Raw genomic sequence first — 15,353 nt, 5'->3', positions numbered from 1 at the left:
TGAAAATGATGAACAACATCAAGCAACTCTTCCCCAAACATCTTGGAGTCTTGTGTATTGGTTTTACTAACGTTATGTAATTAAGCAACTGTGTAATTGGCAACACATTTATCACTTCTGCAGCTCTGCTTTTGCTTTGCATTATTTTGTTTCCCCCCCATCAGCTAAACAAACACAAGAAGCATTCATATTTGTTTTGCCAGAGCAGCAGCTTCTTTGGCAGCTGAAACAGTAAATCATGCAGCGGGTTGGGTTGGAAGGGACCTTCAGGATCATCCAGTTCCAACCAGGGACAGCTTCCACGAGCCCAGGTTGCTCAAGGCTCCATGCAACCTGGCCTTGAATACCTCCACAAGCCCTCTGGGCAACTTGCTTCTGCTTGGCCTTGAACACCTCCACAACCTCCCTGGGCAACTTGCTTCTGCCTGGCCTTGAACACCTCCACAGCCCCCCTGAGCAACTTCCTTCTGCCTGGCCTTGAACACCTTCACAACCTCCCTGGGCAACTTCACAGTCTCACAGAATCACCAAGGTTGGAAGAGACCTCAAAGATCATCAAGTCCAGCATAGCACCACAGACCTCATGACTAAACCATGGCACCAAGGGCCACATCCAGTCCCCTCTTGAACACCTCCAGGGATGGGGACTCCACCACCTCCCTGGGCAGCACATTCCAACAGCTAACAACTCTCTCAGTGAAGAACTTTCTCCTCATCTCCAGCCTAAACTTCCCCTGGCACAGCTTGAGACTGTGTCCTCTTGTTCTGGTGCTGGTTGCCTGGGAGAAGAGCCCAACCCCCACCTGGCTCCAACCTCCCTTCAAGGAGTTGGAGAGAGCAAGAAGGTCTCCCCTGAGCCTCTTCTTCTCCAGGCTAAACAATCCCAGTTCCCTCAGCTTCAGCTCCCTCAGCCTCTCCTCATAGGGCTGTGCTCCAGGCTTCTCACCAGCCACTTGCTTCTGCCTGGCCTTGAGCACCTCCACAACCTCCCTGGGCAACTTGTTTCTGCCTGGAATTGAAAAGGTCAGGGTGCTGGGAAGGGCTTTGAGAGGCTGGTTAGAGCCTGTGTGAGTTTTACACTGGCACAGGTTGCCCAGGGAGGTGGTGGAAGCCTCATCCCTGGAGGTTTTTAAGGGCAGGCTGGATGTGGCTGTGAGCAACCTGCTGTAGTGTGAGGTGTCCCTGCCCATGGCAGGGGGGTTGGAACTGGCTGATCCTTGAGGTCCCTTCCAACCTTGCCAATTCTCTGATTTACCAACACTCAGTGTTGGTGGCCCCCTGGGAAGGAAGCTGCTTTGATGCTTTGATGCTAAATGGTGCCTGCCTGGAACACCAATGCAGCCTTATGGAGCACAACCAGTGAAGAGCTGTTCCTCTTACACCTCTGCCTGGAGACTGGGGCCACCCTTTGGTCTGTGTGAAGGCCACAGGACTTTCAGGGCTGACTGGAGCAATGCCAAGCTCCAGGAAGGAGCATTGAGCTTGGTGCCTCTGAGCACCCCAGATGGAGGAACAGCAGCCCCACATTTGGTGGCAGATCATGTTTGTTGAAGCACCATCATTTGTTTCTTGGCACTCTCACAAGCGAGCAGAGCCCATCTGCAGGGGGATCTGAAGGACTCCTGTATGCCACCAGTTCTCCTGTATCCTCAGGGGAAAAAAAAGCCTTATCCTGGTGGGAAAAGCAGGGAGCTGGAGGCGTTTGCTGCCAGCCAGGGGCAGAGTGGCCATGCCTGGGCACGGTGCTTGCCCTCCTGTGGACGTGCCATGGAACAGCAGCAGCAGGAGGAGGCCGCAGGCAAGACGCTGCAGGCAGGCTGCTCCCCGGGCTTACAACCTCCCCCTCTGCACCATCAAGTGGTTAAGGAGAATTTTAAAAGGACACTGAGAACTTAACCTGGTGTGGCTTGCTGCTGGCTCAGAGCAACATAAAACCCTCATAAAACAAAACTGAAGCAACACCAGGGAGAAGAAACCAAAAGGAATCAAGCAAAATGTGGTGGAGATGAAACGTAGCTCCTTAGCCACAGTGAGCTCAGGGCTCATGCCACCAACCCCAGTGCCTCTAGTAAGACCTGGTGTGGCTCTAAGGAGCTTCAGGGTTTCACTCTGGCTTCCCTGAGGGCTCAGGGAAGCCTGGAAGGGCTGGAGCACATCCTGCTGTGGAAAGGTTGGGAGAGCTGGGTTTGTTCAGCCTTGAGAAGAGAAGGCTTAGGGGAGACCTTATTGCCACAGACCAGGACATAAAGGGTGACTTCCAGGAAGATGGAGACTCCCTTTTCACAAGGACTCACTTGAAAAGGACAAGGGGTGATGGGGACAAGCTGGGGAGACTCCCATTGGATTCCAGAAGCCAAGAGAACAGTTTGGGATTGGAATCATCTCCCAAGGGCAGCAGTGGATTCCCCTACACTGGGGCAGTTTCCAGACTCAGCTTGCCAGGCTGCTGGGCCAGCTCATTCCAACTCCACCATCACCTAGGATGATCCTTGGGGTCCCTTCCAACCTGGCACTGTTCTGTTCCTCACCTCCAGCTCCCTCAGCACAGGGTGGTCCTCGATGCCAGGGAACAGCACCCTCATGGCATAGGTTCGGTAGTCCAGGTAGGGGATCCCGGAGCGATCCAGGTCGCTGGTCAGCTCGTTGATGTCTGTCTGCAGCTCTGCAAAAGCTGTTCAGAGAGAGCACAATGAGAGGGCAGGAAGCATCTAATCACAGTATCATAGTATCAGTCAGGGTTGGAAGGGACCACAAGGATGACCTAGTTCCAACCCCCCTGCCACGGGCAGGGACACCCCACACTCGATCAGCCTGGCCACAGCCTCATCCAGCCTGGCCTTAAACACCTCCAGGGACAGAGCCTCAACCACCTCCCTGGACAACCCATCCCAGGGCTTCACCACTCTCATGGGGAAGAATTTCCTCCCCACCTCCAGCTTCATTCCATTCCCCCTAGTCCTATCACTCCCTGAGATCCTGAGCAGTCCCTCCCCAGCCTTCCTGTGGCCCCCTTCAGATCCTGGAAGGCCACAATGAGGTCACCTTGGAGCCTTCTCTTCTCCAGACTGAACAGCCCCAACTCCTTCAGTCTGTGGACATCAGCTTGCCACATCTGTGGCATCAGCTTGCTCCAGGGGAGGAGCAGCTTGAACACCAGGAAAAACTTCTGCACCAGAAAGGTTCTCAATGACTGGAACAAGGCTGCCCAGGGAAGGGCTTGAACCCCCATCCCTGGAGGTGTTTAAAAGCCATCTAGACGTGGTCTAGTAGTGGCCCTGCTAGAGTTAGCTAATGCTGGGACCTGATGGTCTGAAAGTGCTGTTTCAAGCACAGTGTGAAATTCTGTGTGAGAAAGCCGAGCTCTGGCAGCTGAGGCCCTGGGGAGGGCTGGCTGCCTGCTCTCCTTGGAGCACAGCAGCCACCAAAACTGGGCCAGGGGAGGAAAGGGATTCAGAGGAGACCTTGCTGTGTAACTCAGACAGACCCCCCACCCTTGGAGACTGTGTCAGCAGCCGAGAGCAGAGGCTGCACAGAGCAGATGCTGAGAACAAAAGCTGCCAATGAATTTGTATGCAGCTCACAGTGGTGTGCACACACCTACAGCACCTTTAGAGGCTGCAGATCAAAATGAGGATCTATTTTCATAACTTGCTGCTCCCAGATTTTCCTTTCTTCTCCTCCTCCTCTATCTACAGTTGCCAAAAGAATCCAGCTTGATGCAGATCAAACCCCAGCAGGAATTGCCTGCTGCAGGGGTCAGCAAGGGATTTATTCCTCCTCTTGTAGCAACACCAGAGGGTTACCCAGCTCTGCCAGTGTGTTACCTGTGGGCATCCTCCCAGGTGTGGGAAGCTGGCTCAGTAAGGCCTCTGCATCCCACCTGGCTGTGTCCCTGCTGAAGCTGTGGGGTCTCCTGACTAGATCCCATTTTTTTTTGCCCCAGGCTTTCAATGCCAGCCTTTTAAAACCAGCTGAACAAATTCAGTGCAACTCTCCCTCTACACCCAGCCCACACCATGAAATGTGCAGCTTTTCATTTGCCTTTGAGCTCCCAAAGCTCCCTTCCAGCTGGAAGGACAAAGAAACAACCGCAGCACCCTCCCAGAATTGCAGACACAGAGTGGGGAGGTTGGAAGGGACCTCTGGAGGTCATCCAGTCCAACCCCCCTGCTAAAGCAGGGCACCCACAGCAGCTTGCCCAGGATCACAATGGCCAGAGGGGGGGTTGGAAGCTGTCCAGAGAAGGAGACTCCACAACCTCTCTGGGCAGCCTGCTCCAGGGCTCTGCCACCCTCCCACCAAAGCTTTTCCAAGTGCTTGAGGAGCTTCTTTGTCCAGAGAAGGGCTACAAGGCTGGGGAGAGGTCTGGAGCACAGTCCCGTGAGGAGAGGCTGAGGGAGCTGGGGTTGCTTAGCCTGGAGAAGAGGAGGCTCAGGGGAGACCTTGCTCTCTACAACTACCTGAAGGGAGGCTGTAGCCAGGTGGGGGTTGGTCTCTTCTCCCAGGCAAGCAGCACCAGAACAAGAGGACACAGTCTCAAGCTGTGCCAGGGGAGGTTTAGGCTGGAGGTGAGGAAGAAGTTCTTCATAGAAAGAGAGACTGACCATTGGAATGAGCTGCCCAGGGAGGTGGTGGAGTCCCCATCCCTGGAGGTGTTCAAGAGGGGATTGGATGTGGCACTTGGAGCCATGGTTTGGTTGTCATGAGGTCTGTGGTGCCAGCTTGGACTTGATGATCTCTGAGGTCTTTTCCAGCCTTATCGATTCTATGATTCTTCCTACCCCTTACACCAGCTGTGACTGCTCTGGGCTCACACCTTAGGGACTGGAGAAGGGACTGGACCAGCCTTAGAGCTCTGCTACCTTCTGTTTCTCAGCAGTCCAAACCTTCTCCAATCCCTACCTCTGTGGCTGTGTTGAAGCCCTTCACACTGAAAGGCCATGAGACAAGAGGACACATTGTGTTGGGCACCCTGGGGCTCACGTTGTCCTTGTGCTGTGATCCTGCCACATCCCTTAAGCAGATTCCAGCTCTAATCCTGTTCTCTGCACAGCAGGCAGCAGAGGCATAGCTGCCACTGACACGCTTGTCACAGTCACCCTGATGGGGTGGGACAGGCTGGAGCTGGGGTAGGGCAGGCTGGAGATAGAATAGAATAGACCAGACCAGGTTGGAAGAGACCTTTGAGATCATTGAGTCCAGCCTATCACCCAACACCATCTGATCAACTAAACCATGGCACCAAGCACCCCATCCAGGCTCTTCCTAAACACCTCCAGTGATGGTGACTCCAACACCTCCCTGGGCAGCACATCCCAAGGGCCAATCTCTCTTTCTGGGAAGAACTTCTTCCTAACATCCAGCCTGAACCTCCCCTGGCACAGCTTGAGACTGTGTCCTCTTGTTCTGCTGCTACTTGCCTGGGAGAAGAGACCAACCCCCTCCTGGCTACAACCTCCCTTCAGGGAGTTGCAGAGAGCAAGAAGGTCTCCCCTGAGCCTCCTCTTCTCCAGGCTAAGCAACCCCAGCTCCCTCAGCCTCTCCTCACAGGGCTGCACTCCAGACCCCTCACCAACTTTGCTGCCCTTCTCTGGACACCTTCCAGCAGCTCAACATCTTTCCTAAACTGAGGAGCCCAGAACTGGACACAGGACTCAAGGTGTGGCCTCAGCAGTGCTGAGCACAGGGCAGGATGAGCTCCCTGCTCCTGCTGGCCACACTGTTCCTGATGCAGGCCAGGATGCCCTTGGCCTTCTTGGCTGCCTGGGCACAGTGCTGGCTCATGTTCAGCCTACTTTCTGCCAGGTCCCTTTCTGCCTGGCTTCTCTCCAGCCACTCTGACTGATGGAGCAGGGCAGGCTGGAGCTGGGGTGTTCCCCTTGCTCCCCTTGCTCCTCGCTGTCAGAAGAGAGTGCCTGTGCTGGCTCTGGTGGGGAGAGCTGGGTAGCAGAGCCCTGGAGCACAGCACACAGGCAGTGGCCAGCCCTGGGCAGTACTGACCCTCCTTGCACTCCAAGGCTACCCGAGACTCCAGGTTGTCCATCTGCATCTGCAGCCTCTTGAGGGTCAGGTCGTTCTCCCGGGACTTGCGCTTGTAGGCGATGAGGACGATGATGACGATGATGAGCAGCAGGCTGCCTCCTGCTGCGATGCTGACGATGGCTGGCAGGGTCAGGAGGCTGTCTGAGATGATGCTCACTGAGCCAGGGGAGAAGATGATGCCACCAACACGCACCTGCAAGGGAGGGAATCAGCAGCTTCAGGCAAGGGACCTCGAGCCCTGCCCTTCACACCCTGTACAGAGCCCTGTCTGGAGAAGGGGAGGCTGAAAGGAGACCTCATTGCCCTCTACAACTCCCTGAAAGCAGGCTGGAGTGAGGTGGGGCTTGGGCTCTTCTCCCCAGAGAACCAGAGGAAATAGCCTGAAATTGTGCCAGGGGTGGGTTAGGTTGGAGATTAGGACAAACTCCTCTCCTGCAAGAGTGGTCAGGGAGCACAGGCTGCCCAGGGAGGTGGTGGAGTCCCCACCCCTGGAGATGTTCAAGAAACCTGTGGCCGTGGCACTTGAGGACAGGGTTTAGTGGCCATGGTGGGGTTGGGTTGCTGCTTGGACTCAGTGATCTTAGAGGTCTTTTCCAACCAAAACAATTGTGTGATTCTATGATTCTTAGGAAGCAGTGAACCATCTCCATTTACAGCCCAGACTACAGCAGCTCAGAGCACCTTCAAACAGAGGGTGCAGCTTCTGTGAACACAGGGAGGCTTCAGCTCATGATGAATGTGCCAGCCCTTCGCTATCTGAGCTTTGTTCTTATTATCTGATGGCTCCATTTGACTTTCATTTTCTAAGCTTTCAACTCCCTTTTGTAAGCCATGGACATTAGCAACTCAGTGATCATTTAACTGACAAGGAACCAGAGCAGCTGGGAGGAAAGAAGAGGGAAGGGAAGAGAAAGCCCCACGTGAAAGCCACGGCGCAAACACACTGGAGGTTAGCGCCAGGACAAGCTTCTCTTGGATGTGCCCTGGCCACAGATTCAGGCAGCTCTCTCAGCCAGGTTGGGCTTCTGTTAAACCACACTGTGATGATCTGAATGGGTTTTGGATGCTGAACTTGAAGGGAACGAAATCACAATTACAATCTCAGCTGGGCTCTACTCGAGCACTTCAGCAGCTGGGTGCTTAGTGGATCAGAGGAAGCAGCAATGGCCAAAACCAAAGCAGAGGAAGACACCAACTGTTATCCTGGATGAAGCCAATATTCAAGCAGCCCAGCATTCAGATGTCCCTGGCTGCTTCTGCTCCAGGAAAAGGCAAAAGCTTTCCATGCACTGAGCAGCTCAGCTCTGGTTCAAGGGCTGAGAAAAATCCCTGCGGGAAGGAGAGCACAGCCCACTGAACATGGTCTCACCTACCAAAGGAAGAGCAAGCAGCACCTGAGGAAGGCTGGCACCTGCTGCTGAAGGCACTGCCAGAGAGATTTGCTCTTTCTAAAAGCCTCTGATAGCAGGTGGTGTGTCTCAGGGAGGGAAGAAACCTCTCCATCCCAGTCCACACCGACATGTTAAGCTTCCAATGAAGCGACTGTGAGGATCCACAATCTACTGACCCCTGGCTAAGAAACTGCACTCAACACCTGAGCGACTCAGGGAGATGGAAGAGGAGAAAGGGTGTGAAAGAGGAAAGGAAAGGATGCTGGCAGGAGAGTTTGGTCCCTCACCATCACTTTGTGCTGTCCAGTGAGGTTTGGTGGCTCACACAGCAGCTGGGTCTCAGAGACAGTGACGGCGCAGGGAGTCTCCCCGATCAACACAGTGTAGTTGAGCTTTGCTCCTCCAGCAGCAGGTGGACACAGGTTCCTGCCCTAGGGACAAGGGGAGAGAAGACTGTACAAACATGCAGCACATTGCTCCAGATTTCATCTCACCCCCAGCACGCTGCCATCCATGGGTCTCAGCCTGTCAAACCTCATTCTCCACGGGCGGCACAAAACCTCCTCTCTCTGGGATGTCTTTATCTGCTTCCCACCAGGTAAGGGTCTCCTTACCTTCAGGATGATGGGTGAGCCTGGCTTCTGCTCCAGCACTCCAGTTGGGCTCAGGAGTTCAAAGGTTGGGTTGGGGTAGTAGATGAACTTGGTGTCATTGTAAACTAGGAGGGCCTGCACGTTGTTGAAGATAAAGCCAAACTCATCCGGCCGCTCGACTGCGTCCAGCCCGGGTCGGTACTCCGTGGTGAGAGGGGGAGCCAGGCAGGCCAGGGCTGTGGAGTTCACCACCTTGCAGACCTGTGGGGGAAGGAGATGAATTGGTATAGAGCAAGGGAAAACTCATCCTGACCTGCACCATGATGTTCTGCTTGCTTAAGAGCTCCCTGAAAACTCCATGGACTGAGGTTTTGCTGGCAACATGCAGAATGCAGAATTAACCAGGCTGGAAGAGACCTTGGAGGTCTTGAAGTCCAACCTATTACCCAACACCATCTAACCAATTAAACCATGGCACCAAGTGCCTCATCCAGGCTCTTCCTAAACACCTCAGCCTCTCCTCCCAGGGCTGTGCTCCAGACTCCTCCCCAGCTTTGTTGCCCTTCTCTGGACACCTTGCAGCACCTCAACATCTTTCCTAAACTGAGGGGCCCAGAACTGGACACAGGACTCAAGGTGTAGCCTCAGCAGTGCTGAGCACAGGGCAGAATGACCTCCCTGCTCCTGCTGGCCACACTGTTCCTGATGCAGGCCAGGATGCCATTGGCCTTCTTGGCCACCGAAGCTCAATGCACCACAGCCATGGTTTGGGGGGATTGGCTTCCCTCCCCGTACTGGTGTAAAGAGGGAAGAATGAGCTTCAAAATGAGCAGTTTTAAAGGTGCTGAAGGCTTGCACAGGGCCCACTGAGCCCTTTCTCTTTATTCCCCCCCACCCTTCTTTCCAGTTGCATCCTCTTTGGCAAAGCTACCTTCGAAGCAGAGCCCCAGGGAATACCTGGCCCCTGTTACAGACTGCAGACTGGAGACAATTCCCAAAGGCTAGCGAGGGGGAGGGATGATCCTCTGACATTGGTGGGCTAGAGGTAACACAAAGGTCATCTCCTGCTGGGCTGAGGACACCCACAGCTCCCCCAGGCGTGGAAGCAGGGAGCTGGTTGATTTATGAGCCTCTCTTGCGTTATGAAGCGGCAGGAACCCAACCATTTGGCCTCCCTCCCTCCCTCTCTCCCTCCCTAAGTGGAGGATTTAATTTCACTCAATTTCGTGCCTCCAGAATTATTTTTGAAGCTCTGTAAACTGCAACTGCTGGCAACACAATTCTCTGCCTTCCTTTTAAAGAGAGCTCAGAGTGAGGAAAAGGTCTTCAGAGGGGATGGGAGAAAAGGGAATGGGAAATGACTGCTAAGTGATTTGCCCTTTCCAAGATAATACAGAGCCAGCCAGAGAGATCACTGCATAGAAACAAGAGAGTTCAGTTTGACTTGGTGCAGATAATTTCTGTGGCTCCTGGAGGGGCAGTTCTTATTTGGCACCTGCAGGATCCTTGCTAAGCTCCCCTATGGCTCAGGTTTCGTCTCAGGTTCTTATCCTTGGACTGGAAAAATGCAGAAAGGGGAAGGAGGTGGCATTCCAGATTAAATTCTGCTACCCCTTCCTTGCTTTGAGAACATCAGGGTGGTAGGAGGGAGGAGGGGAAGGAGGAATTGCTCTCTGCAGCTCCTTGAAAGGAGGCTGGGGCCAGGTGGGGGTTGGTCTCCCTGGTATCAAGTGCTAGGACAAGAGGAAATGGCCTGAAATTGCATCAGGGGAGGGTTAGGTTGGACCTAAGGAAAAATTTCTTTGCTGCAAGAGTGCTCAGGGATTGGAACAGGCTGCCCAGGGAGGAGTGGCAGCTACTTACATTGACAAACTCCTTGCCATTGTACTTGACACGGATCCTTGGCTCCTGGATCACGTCCAGGTTGGAGCCGGTGATGGTCAGAGGCGTGTGTCCGCTGCGGGGAACCAGGAGACACCTGATTAATGCCTCTGGCAGGAGAGGCTGGGCTTGACAAGAAAGATGCTGCTTGAGCTCCAAAAGATGTTTGCTGCAGACATTCCAGCATGAATTCCCACTCCCTGAGTCACTGGGGAGCGGTGGGCTCGAGTGAGCTGAATTTGCTCCTCCCAGCTGCACCCTTTCCCCACCCAGCCCCCCCGGCAGCTCTGCAAGGCAGTGGGATGAGAGATGGGACCAAAGAAATCAAGGGAGCTGAGACTAAAGATGCAAGACAATAAATTAGTCACAGTGTTTAATGATTTACACAGCACTGTTCTTGATGAATGGCAGTGCAGTGAGGGAACTGATGTGCAGCTGGGCTGCAGATGCAGCGACTTGTCCCATAGAGCAGTGGGGAGATGAGTGAGGAGCACCAGGTACCATCAGGGCCAGGGAGGACACAGCACCCCCACATTCTCCTACAGCTGGTGCCCCCCAAGCAAAGTCACTCTTGGCTGCTTCTTTCACATGTTAAGTGGAGCAGCACAGCCCAGACCCACCCAAATCTCCAGCACCTCCACTGCAGAGCCCAACTGCTGCCTTCAGACCACCTCCAGACCAGCACATCAAACCCATCCCACCCAAACCCAAACTTGATCTGGAAGCTGGCCTCAAAGCAAACATCCCTCAGAGCTGTTAGATGACGTGGTCCTTCCTTTAAGTACCACTAGCACCCAGATGCTGGAGCCTGTGGAGGAGCCTGGAGTGATTCCCATGGTTAAAAGCAGTGATTTCTTGGTGGTGTTTGGGTGAGCTGTTGAAGAGATGGCACAGAAGAGAGCAGCCCCAGAGCTGGGGAGAAGGCTTCTCTCCTGCTCCCAGTGCCTTGTGTTTTAATAGAATAGAATAAACCAGGTTGGAAGAGACCTTCAAGATAATCATGTCCAACCCATCATCCAACACCACCTAATCAACTCAACCATGGCACCAAGGACCCCATCAAGTCTCCTCCTGAACACCTCCAGTGATGGTGACTCCACCACCTCCCTGGGCAGCACATTCCAATGGGCAACCACTCTCTCTATGAAGAATTTCTTCCTAACATCCAGCCTGAACCTCCCCTGGTGCTTACCTGGCAATGCTCCACTCAGGCTCGATGTGCTGCACCTTGGGGTCGTCGATGTACTCGAACTGCAGAGTCCTCTCCAGCTGAGCGCGGTCGACGCTGACGGAGACGTGGACAGCCCCCAGGCCGTGGGCTGACGGAGCTGTCATGCAGATGATCTCGTTCATGGATCTCCTGTGCAGCAGAGAGGCCAGGGAAGACTTAAGGGTGGTGACAGCATAGGGGAGAAGACAACAACCTTTTGTCATGGAGTCACAGATTTGGGTTTGGGGGAAGAGGCCTTTCGGATCACCAACTCCAATCGGTGACCCAGGAATAAGAGGGCTCCACTGAACCCTGGCCCTCAGCACCACACCTCCAAGGCTCTGAAAGCCCACCAGGGATGGGGACTACACCACTGCCCTAGGCAGCCTGGGTCAGGGTTTGACAACCCTTTTGGGGAAGAAATTGTTCCTTATGTCCAACCTAAGCCTCCCCTGGTGCAACACGAGGCCATTTCCTCTCATTCTATCAGTTGTTACTTGGGAGGGGAGCCCAACCCCCACCTGTCTCCAGACTCCTTTCAGGGAGTTGTAGAGAGCAATGAGGTCTCCCCCTCCTCCTCCTCTCAAGGCTCAACAACCCCAGTTCCCTCAGCTGCTCCTCACCAGCCTTGCTTTCTAGACCCTTCCCCAGCTTTGCTGCCCTTCTCTGGAACTGCTGCAGCACCTCAATGTCCTTCTTGCAGTGAAGGACCCAAAACTGAACTCAGGATTTGAGGTGCAGCCTCACCAGTGCCCAGTTCAGTAGGATGATCCCTGGTCCTGCTGGTCACACTATTGCTGATCCTTGCCAGGATGCTGGTGACCTTCTTGGCCACCTGGGCACATAGGTGTCCTGGTGCTGCACACTAAAGTGCTGTCCTTTAGCCTCAGACCCTGACTCCTGCAAAGGGGGTGAGCTCCTGAGATGGGCAGGAGGGTTCCATCGGCCCAGGGTGGGACTCTGCCTGCCCCCCAGGAGCAAAGTGCAAGCTGCCTGAGATTCCTCTTTGTGCCAACTGCTGCTTCCCACATCCCTCCATGACCCTGCTGCCTTCTGCTGGGCGCCTGCAAGCAGATGGCTGCTGCTTCAATGGGCTGCTCATGCTGACTCCAAAGCCAAACTCTTCCCCTCCCCACCCCACTGCACACCCAGGCCCTTGTGAGCAGCACAAAGGAGCCTGCGAGGGCCCCGCCAGGGACGGGCAATGCCACCAGCACCACTGCCTCCTGGCTTTGTCTGCCCACAGAGCAGGAGTGACCTCGGCCCCAGAGCTGGCTGCCCAGACACAACAGACCATCTGCTGCCAGCAGAGCCACGGAGAAGGTCAAGGCACAGGGTGCTGAGATGATGTCAAAGCACAAAGGCACCGTCAGGTGGGTGGATGGGCAGAGAAGGGGATGAGATCTGAGCTGTGCTGCTCCTGCTGCTTGCACAGAGCTCTGAGGGACAGCTCAGCTCTGCACTGAGCCTGGAGGATGCTCCCACGAGAAGTGTCAGGCTGTGTCCTGGAGAAGTGTCCTGGAGACAGTCAAGGACCTACTGCAGAGAGTCCAGTGGAGGCTGCAAAGACGCTGAGGGGCCTGGGAGCATCTCTGTGAGGAGGAAAGGCTGAGAGCCCTGGGGCTGTTGAGCCTGGAGAAGAGCAGCCCCAGAGGGGAGCTGAGCAATGCCCAGCCTCCTCCTCTCCAGGCTGAACACCCCAGTTCCCTCAGCTCCTCCTCCCCAGCCCTGTTCTCCAGGCCTTTCCCTAGCTTTGTTGCCCTTCTCTGGAACTGCTCCAGCACCTCAATGTGCTTCTTGCAGTGCAGACCCCGAACTGAACCCAGGATTTGGGATGTGGCCTCACCAGTGCCCAGGTCAGGCAGATGATCCCAGGTCCTGCTGGCCCCACTATCGCTGATCCAAGCCCCTCTGCTTCTGGCCTTCTTGGCCACCTGAGCACACAATGGTGTTCAGCCAGCTGGCAAACAGCACCCCCAGGCCCTTTGCAGCCACTCTGCCCCAAGCCTGCAGCATTCCATGGGGCCGCTGTGCCCCAAGTGCTGGAGCCATCAAGGCATCCTGGTACACGAAGCACATCTCCCTACCCTTTTTGCTCATTCTTGCTGTGCTCCTGTGGCTGCTTTTGCAGCTGAAGAGCTGCCTGCTTTGCTGCCTTGCCCTGCCTGCTGCCTGCTCTGCCACCCCACCAGCCTCCAACCCTGGCTGCTTAGCTCTGCTGTGCGGCGCAGAGCGACGCAGGGCTGCTGGCAGAGCGGCTCCCGGCTCCCTCTGAGCAGTTAATTAGCTTTCTGTGCTGCGATGGTGTCGTCATGGTGAATCTACCCACTCCTCCAGATCAGAGAGGGGAGGACAGGGGGAAGCTGTAATTAGAGGGGAATCTCATTAAAAACTGCTTCATCTAATCAGGCTCCCCCACGCCCGGCAGGACAATTGGAGTTCAGCTGCCTCACAACAGTCCAAGCCAAACAAAGTGCACAGCGTGACCCCACGTGAGGGATGGGGCTGCTCCAGCACCACTGCCTGCTTTGTTTGAGGTTCTGCTTGCCTGCTGGGATGAGAACACACAGAGGATTCCAGGCTCTCCCCCATTTTGCAAGGCAGTGTCTGCAGGTTGCCTGGATACACCCTGGACACCACCTTCCCTCCAGGCTGGGTGGATGAGAAGCTCACCGTGAGCCAGCAGTGTGCAAGGAAGGCCAACAGCAGTCTGGGGGGCAGTAAGAAGGCTGTGGTCAGTAGGTTGAGGGAGATTCTTCTCCCTCTCCACTCTGCCCTGATGAGGCTATGTCTGCAGTTCTGGGCTCCCCAGTTCAAGAGAGATTGGGAACTGCTGGAGAGAGTCCAGTGGAGGCTACAAAGCTGCTGAGGGGCCTGGAGCATATCTGTGAGGAGGAAAGAGAGCCCTGGGGCTGTTGAGCCTGGAGAAGAGCAGCCCCAGAGGGGTTCTGAGCAATGCTCAGCAAGAGCTGAAGGGTGGAAGTCACAAGGATGGGGCTGGGCTCTTCTCAGGGGTGCTGCACCATTCCAGGATGGATGCAGAATTAGTGCTGCCACATCTGAACGCCCACAGCTCCTGTAGCAGAGAACCTCTCAAGTCATCAGGATGATAAATACACCTCCAGGGATCTTTACTCTCCCAGAAAGTTCCTCCTGGGAATCCTAAGCAAGGATCTGACAGGCAGAATCCCTCTGCACATCACACAGCTTCGCTCAGGTCCCCGTGCAGGCTGTGCCCACGCCTCTGCCAGCTGCTTCAGGGCACCTGGGTGCAGGGCACAGGCATGTACATGATGCACACAGATGTACACCACTTGCATCTGTTTTGAACTAAGCCCCAGGAAAACCTCTAAACCCCTGCAAATGTCAGCTGCCTGTTGACTCTGCTGGGTACAAAGCAAATTTGCTGTGGGAATCCCCAGGGGATGGCTGAGCAAGTTGCTCTGCAGGAAGGCTGTGCAGATCCTCACTTTGCTTGGCCAGGCAGAAGCCCAGCCCTCACTCAGACCACCTCGAGGAGGCTGAGGTCCCCTGCAAGCAGTGGCTGAAGGAAAAAAAGCAAGGCAAGCTGCTGCTGTGTGCAAGGAGGAACTGTGTGGTTCCTAGAAATGCCACATTTTGGAATGGAATGGAATGGAATGGAATGGAATGGAATGGAATGGAATGGAATGGAATGGAATGGAATGGAATGGAATGGAATGGAATAGAATAGAATAGAATAGAATAGAATAGAATAGAATAGAATAGAATAGAATAGAATAGAATAGAATAGAATAGAATTAACCAGGTTGGAAAAGACCTTTGAGATCACTGAATCCAACCTATCACCCAGCACCATCTGATCAACTAAACCATGGCACCAAGTGCCTCATCCAGTCTCTTCCCAAGCATCTCCAGTGATGGTGACTCCACCACCTCCCTGGGCAGCACATTTTCTTCAGATCAGCTGGGCTGGGGGCAGCTCCTGAGGGCTGCTGTAAATATTTGGCTGTCACAGTGGTGCTCATCCAGAATCCCAGCTGGAAGGGACCTCTGGAGATCATCCACTCCAACCCCCCTGCTAAAGGAGGGCACCCACAGCAGCTTGCCCAGGATCACAATGGCCAGGGGGGGTTGGAATCTCTGCAGAGAAGGAGACTGCAACCCCTCTGGGCAGCCTGCTCCAGGGCTCCAGTACCCTCACACCAAAGGAGTTTCTCCTCCTGTTCAGATGGAACCTCCTGGGCTCCAGCTGGT

At 54.7% G+C, this 15,353-nt stretch overlaps 1 protein-coding gene across 1 annotated transcript in view; it reads right to left on the bottom strand.

Annotated features, from left to right (window-relative positions):
- PLXNA2 (plexin A2) overlaps positions 1 to 15,353 on the bottom strand; it is a 221,599-nt gene that overhangs the window by 26,861 nt on the left and 179,385 nt on the right. Inside the window, 6 exon segments of the mRNA XM_068159599.1 lie at positions 2,529 to 2,671; positions 6,001 to 6,235; positions 7,721 to 7,864; positions 8,048 to 8,287; positions 9,890 to 9,983; positions 11,100 to 11,267. Coding sequence (XP_068015700.1) covers positions 2,529 to 2,671; positions 6,001 to 6,235; positions 7,721 to 7,864; positions 8,048 to 8,287; positions 9,890 to 9,983; positions 11,100 to 11,267 — 1,024 coding nt within the window.

The sequence above is a fragment of the Melanerpes formicivorus genome, unplaced genomic scaffold (genome assembly GCF_026170545.1).
Source record: "Melanerpes formicivorus ecotype bairdi unplaced genomic scaffold, bMelFor1.0.p_v2 SCAF_46, whole genome shotgun sequence".
In the NCBI taxonomy this organism is placed as follows: Eukaryota; Metazoa; Chordata; class Aves; order Piciformes; family Picidae; genus Melanerpes; species Melanerpes formicivorus.
Note: the sequence above shows the minus strand (reverse complement) of the source record. Positions and strands in the feature narration are given on the sequence as shown.